The 6,641-nt window shown below is 35.5% G+C and overlaps 1 protein-coding gene across 1 annotated transcript; it reads right to left on the bottom strand.

The window, feature by feature from the left end:
• Positions 1 to 1,686: 1,686 nt before the first annotated feature.
• Positions 1,687 to 6,292, bottom strand: LOC107868310 (50S ribosomal protein L19-2, chloroplastic). The gene is made up of 5 exons (XM_016714973.2): positions 6,008 to 6,292; positions 5,516 to 5,827; positions 4,297 to 4,383; positions 4,071 to 4,204; positions 1,687 to 1,995 (listed from the first exon to the last, which is right to left on the bottom strand). Exons 1-5 carry the CDS (start codon positions 6,029 to 6,031, stop codon positions 1,887 to 1,889), a joined length of 666 nt encoding a protein of 221 aa, XP_016570459.1. The 5' UTR covers positions 6,032 to 6,292; the 3' UTR covers positions 1,687 to 1,886.
• Positions 6,293 to 6,641: the final 349 nt, after the last annotated feature.

Raw genomic sequence — 6,641 nt, 5'->3', positions numbered from 1 at the left:
AGAGAGAGAGAGATGTGTGAAATGAAATCATAGGTTTTGAGGGTATTTTAATCACTGTATAATTTTATACCAAAGAGAAATAGTCTTGGGATTGTTTCCCACCAATTGGGTGGATAACTTATTCCGAGATTAATTATTGGTCTCGGGTTAAGTTATCCCAAATATTTACAACCAAACGAGTGATTAAAATTTTTATCCCAAAATTAATATTTTATCCCGAGATTATTGACTTTTAATACAGCAAACCAAACCGCCCCTTAGTATTAAATATTCTTTAAGAGAAACAAATAAAATAAAAATTGGCATAGCACTAAAAGTTATTTTAAATTTGTTAGAGTTGGAGAAATAATTTGTTGGTGGCCTCCAATAATTTCAAGTAAAGTAGTGTGTTACAAGTACTAAGTAGTTGTTAGGCTAGTACTAATTTATTTTATTGCATAGCATAAGTGGGTGACAGCCTAATTCGAGAAGACATGTATGTTAGTTTTAATTAATCAAACTTTGATGGTTTGAAAATAAATTTTCATTAAACCTACCATACAGTTACACAAAAGAGAATACAGTTCAGTGAGACACAAAAAAATTTCCTTTTTTTAATTTATTCACTCACTATACTCCTAAGCGGGGGGGGACGCAGGGCAAAACTATTCTAGTTTTTGATCTTTTTTGTTCGTATTACCTAATGTAGACTTATACTAGGTACAATACAACTCAAATAAATTTGTTGAAAATATTTAAACGACAGACAGTGTATCATCATGAGACAGTTAATATAGTTTCATTCCAGCTCATATAGATATCATCATTGGGATATAATGTGTCAAATCAAGCCATTTATAACTTATGCATAAACCCGTTGTCGATCTTACTTGTTCAATATATTAAAAATAGTTCTTCAATTTTATTTGAATGATTTGAAAAATCAAAAGATGATATACCATTTTATGTTTATTTACCTAGTTACTAAATACCACTATTCATTTCTCAACACTAATGACACAAAATTAGTAGGATGATATATGAAAATGACACTTATTTTTTGTTTATTAAGAGGTGTGCCAAATCGGACATGGACAAGTAAAATATATGAAGAGAGTAATAAACAATGGTCGATTAATTAGATTAGTTAGCATTTTATGACATTTGTTTCCGAAAGGGATGACAGAAGAATCATGAATTTGTGATATGATTAATGGAAGGCATATTGGAATATTCCAAGATATAAATAATGTGACATATATTAAAACTGATGGAACAACTTAAAACGAATAAAATATAAAAACATTATAATTATAATAACTTAGAAACATGTCAAAATCAAGTTCACATTGGATAATGTTTATAGTATGGATATGTTGTTGATATGTATTCCAAAAGATATATCATGTTCTCCCAAAAAAGGCAGAGGCAGACCGATGCACAAAAGCTCCTGCTAAGTGCGGAATCTAAGGAAGGTTCTGATCACAAAGATTTATTGTATGTAGCCTTACAATGCATTTTTGCAAGAGGCAAACAACACACTCAAATGCAACAACATACCCCGTGAAATCCCACAAGTGGGATATGGGGAAGGTAGGGTGAACGCAAACCTTACCACTACCTAGCGGGAGGTAGAGAAGAAAAGCCCTCAGTTCAAGTTCAGCAAATCCAAGTACATAAGAAGAAAAAAAAAACAGCACATGCAAATGACTACACAAAAAAAGAATGAATAAAACCTATTCAACAATGTCTGATGTAAATTACATTTGAAAAACTTTCAATTGCCAAAAGAGAAAGGAACAGCAATATTCAGACCTTAAGAGAAACCAAATATAGCTACATGGACTTGTGTTTCTTGTTGCCACTCTAATATAGCAGCATTTTAGCCTGCCAGCTAAAGGGCTCTCTCATTTGAAAGTTGAGAGCCTAGGAAGCTTGTCGCGCAAATAGTACAATCTTGCCCGCCTGACTTTTCGATGCTTGACTACTTTGAGCTCCTTGATATTTGGCGAATAACTGTCATCAAAATTGAAAGGAGAACGATAACATAAGGTCCTATTTCTTGACCATGTAAGCATAAAAAGATATGCTGCTACTTTACTATCCCAATAGTGGGTGCAGAATGAAGACTTGGAACAAGACTACAAGGATTTATAGATGCCCATTTTAAATGAAGAAAGTTCTTCCTTTTATCCGTAATTCTGATGGAACAAATGTGGCATAAAGCTGTGGAGCAACTCAAAAATAAGTCGGGATTACATTTCCCAGATGATATTAAAAGGATACAAGTAAGAAGAGGTCCAGTAGAAGAGCAACTCACCGAGATAAGACTAATAATAAGGCTTTTCACTTCTAACGTAAATCACATATGCGCGCTTTTAGCAGAGTTGGGTCTTTGTTCCTTAAACAACTTTGTCTGTGTCGAAAATTCAAACGATCCTCCCACTACTTCTCCAATCTCTCACTTGGAGCACGGTGGCAGCCATGATCAAAATAACCCAAGGGCAAAATGAAAACAAAAATAGGCCTTTCTAGTCAAGGGGAAGTGCTTTGAACCACTATATCAAATGGGAAACAAGAATGATCGGTAGAAGTTTAAAGACCGAATTCTTCCCATATCTCACAGAAGGTCTACCACCATTCATCAATTTTACTTCCATTATATCACCAGTAACTTGCATATCTGGCTAGTGACAAGAAAGGCAGACAAGACAACGAACAACAAATGGCATATATATGCTGAAAAGAGCTGTGGGACAAAGAAGATTTGCTCAATCTGACTTGCCTGTCCACTTAGTTGGTTTTTGTTTACGTCAGGATTAGCCAGAATTTAAAGGGCATAGAGGTTCTTCAGTTGAAATGGTGTGACGACAAGAACAAGAAACATGCAGGTCTTCAAGAGCTTTCTGACATCGAATAGCTTTCTGAGGATGCTAATAGTTCAAATAATATGGTGATTTACGGATGGTATCCATTTCTGTGTAGTAACTCTTTTTTTCTTTTTATTAAGTGGGATATCATTAAACACATCGAGGTGAAAAAGAAGTTGTTAGCTCAAAAACATTCAAAATTTATAGCGATAAGGAACTGACAAATTCAAAAGGAGATCTAAGTTATTTACAAGGGAAGGTTAGCCCCAATGAAGAAAGCTAAACAGACAACTAGCCTTGAGAGAGCATATTTGAGTTGAAACCCCATAAAAGCATCTTCCCTAATACAGGCAGGAAACGCTATCCAGATTTTCCTAATGGATTTTCAACTTTCCTAGAGCTCCAGCTAGGACAAGAGAAGATTTGATGGTATAGAAGGGAGACAGAGAACAAAAAATAAGCCAAAGTCCATGAACTGACCAGAGATCACTCAAATTCTCTACAATTATTTCCACGTTCTTAGTACCAACTTCTGCTCCCACCGCCCAAAAGGAAAACTATCGAACACTGGTATGTTTCTCTTCACTATGCCCTAAGTCGTAGCCAAAGGACGAGGAAGCATGATACATAGCAACCAAGTGGGTGGCCACAGAAATTAGAACGTTTAGATAACGGGTCAAAGCTGTCCAGGTATTTCCTGTTAAATTAAAATAGATTTAAGATCAGTTTGACATCTGATTTTCACGCTCAAGGATTTCTATCAATCATGAGTGCTGCCACATCTCATATACCCCCTATTTTGTATGTTGATAATGAGTTGACATATTAAGGAATAAAAGTTTAACAGTAAGAGGATGTTCAAGTGAAAAACCATAAATAGAATAGGGGAAGTTGTTCAAATAGCTGTCTGCGACTTTAAGGCTAGTGTTGCTAAGTTTCAAACACATATCCTAAAACTAGAAGACAGTTTGGAATCTTTTGCTGGTTGACTATGAGACATTGTGAATGTCACTCTGAGCTGCAAGCATATCATATCTTAGTAATACTATATTGTATACCTCTACCTCATTCTTGTTTGAAACACTCAATTGAGCAAGCCATACTAATGCAGCTTTTCCAGCTAAAATTGACAACCAAAAAGGTATCGTACAAGTATACATGAAGAAAACCATACACAACCATGCAGAGCCACTACACTGAACTACGGAAGGTAAGACTTACACTGGGAACACGATTTCAACTCCAACACCTGCAATAATCCTCCTGATGCGAATCGTCGTGTGTATACCAGCATTCTGTTTTGATATCACTATACCTTTGTATATAGACAACCTCTTCCTATTCTCTGGGACTTCCTACAAGTTCATACACATCATTCAAATTAAACTTTTGGCGGTAACTCTATTTCAACTAATTAAACCATTACCAACATACAGATATTACTTACCAATTTAATCTCAACAATGTCACCAGTCCTAATGTCTGGTGTAGGCCTCACAGTATCTGATGCCTCGATTGCTTGCTTGTTCAATATCTACTCCAAATATAGTGCAACGTTCATCAAATTAGCACTAAATTATGTCACCCAAACCTCAATATACATCTTTTCATGCCAAACTCAAAAAATGTACACAATTCAATTTGTGATATCCATTTATTTGTTCTCAAACCTCTCAAGCAACAACAATATACCGAGTGTAATACTACCAGGTGGGGTCTGAGGAGCAGTGGCGAATTCAAAGACAAAATATGGGGCACGTGAACCTGTGTTCTCTCTGTATAACAAGATATTTTTAATATTTTCTAAAATTTGTTATCTGATGGAGCCCATGCTACAAGAAGGCTATGTGGTGCGCTTGGTTGAATGTTGAGTTAATTACCTAGAGGACCAAGGATCAATTCTCGCTTAATACATATTTTTCCTTTCCTTTTTTAGTGGTGCGTTCATGCTCTAGAAATCCTAGATTCGCCTCTGTTGGGAGGGTGGTGTACACAGACCTTACCCCTACCTAATGGAGGTAGAGATGTTGTTTCTAAAAGACCTCGGCAGTCGGCTCAACTCACTGATAACATAGAGATGCAAAGCAGACATAGCAAATAATTCAGTTTTTCATATCCATTTCTTTGTTCTCAAACCTATCAAACAACAACAACAACAACATATCCAGTTTAATCCCTCCAGATGAGGTCAGGGGAGGGTGGTTTACGAGGTAGAGAGGTTGTTTCCGAAAGACCCTCAGCACAACTTACTCATAACAAATCAAATTTAAAAAATAACACACAGACGCAAATCAGATATAGCAACTAATAACAAAATCATTAAAATGTATAATCCCACTAGGTGGGTTATGGAGGAGGGTGATGTACACAGACCTTACCCCCTGCCTCGTGGAGGTAGAGAGGTTGTTCCCAATACACTTTCAGCTCTAGTAACTCATAACAAAGCAATTTTATAAAATAACATACAGACGCAAACCAGACATTGTCAAAATAGTGCAGCATTCATCAAATTACCACAGAATTATGTTTCCAAAACCCGCATTACATATCCTTTTCATGCCCAACTCAAAAATTTCAAAAAATTCAATATATATATCCATTTTTTTTAAAAAAATCTATCAATTAACCAATTAGTAAAAGAACACAGTGGGGTTTAAACAAATTACCCCCATAATATCTCCAAGCTTAACTCTCGGCTTAAATGCCGGCCTTTCCTCTGTTGCAACTGCAACTGCCCCTTCAGCTTCAGCTTCAACCTCAGTTTCTTCGGGGACCTCTGTCTCAGCAACTTCGGGTTCTTCTTGGGATTCAGCCTCAGCTCTAACAACAAAAGAGCGACTTTCCCACTTTGAACAGCACAACCCAGAAGTCGAAAACAGTGATACATTCAACTGAGAAGGTGTTCGGAAAACACAGGCAGAAACTGAAAGCTTCTGTGGAATACACTTTGTGGGGTTTCTTGGAACCACAAATAATGCCTGTAAATACAGTTAATCACAAATTTTCTAACATGTAAATACATTAAAGCACAAACGTTTAACATGTAAATACAATAAAGCACAAATGTTGAACGTGTAAGTAAAATAAAGCACAAAATTTGAACATGTAAATTCAAGAATCTAAGTAAAGTTGCTAAATTGGGAAGTGAAGAAGCATACCTGAGGCAAAACAATGGAACCCATTTTAAGTAGGATGAAGAGTGAGGAAATTTAGGGTTCTTTTTCTTTGTTGGTGTTAAGAAGTGAAGGAAGAAGGATTCATGGGAATGGAGAAATTTTGTTGAAGGAAGGAGAAAGCCTTATCCTATTAAGGATGTTTTCTGCAGAAATAGCCTTTGTTTATTTGGGTATTCGGGTCCATCCGGGTTGAGAATCATGGGTCGGGTTGTTGGGTATCCGGTAGTTGCTTTTAGATAGGAAAAAAATAAATATACCCTTTTAACTTATCATATTTACACAAATTTTTATTCTTATAGAGTAATTACAGAAATTTCAACTAATTGTATATGTTCGTTTGATATATCGAGAGCTAATTATGTATGTCAGCATATCCAAAATTATAAAAAATGTAGCGAGAGCTAATTATGTATATTTATAAAAGAAAAATGCATCGGTGCTGGATGTATTATGTTCTCAACAGACACAAAATTAAGAAAAATATATTGAAAGCTAATTATGCATCTTTATAAAAGAAAGAATGTATCTTCGTTAGATGTATTGGGAGCTAGTTATGTATCTTGACAAATTCAAAATCGAAAATTTCAATAATTATGCAAAATGTCAGAATTTCTAT

Source organism: Capsicum annuum, chromosome 1 (assembly GCF_002878395.1).
Source record: "Capsicum annuum cultivar UCD-10X-F1 chromosome 1, UCD10Xv1.1, whole genome shotgun sequence".
Taxonomy (NCBI): domain Eukaryota; kingdom Viridiplantae; phylum Streptophyta; class Magnoliopsida; order Solanales; family Solanaceae; genus Capsicum; species Capsicum annuum.
This window is presented reverse-complemented; position numbering and strand designations above follow the sequence as displayed.

What these genes read in the sequence shown, in the direction of transcription:
- LOC107868310 (XM_016714973.2), bottom strand. Translation starts at nt 6,031, where the DNA reads ATGGGTTCCATTGTTTTGCCTCAG. An exon ending in AGCTTGGAGATATTATGGGG is followed by an intron (nt 4,384 to 5,515) that starts GTAATTTGTTTA and finishes TATTTGGAGTAG; the next exon opens with ATATTGAACAAGCAAGCAAT. An exon ending in GTTGAAATCGTGTTCCCAGT is followed by an intron (nt 1,996 to 4,070) that starts GTAAGTCTTACC and finishes TTTTGATGACAG; the next exon opens with TTATTCGCCAAATATCAAGG.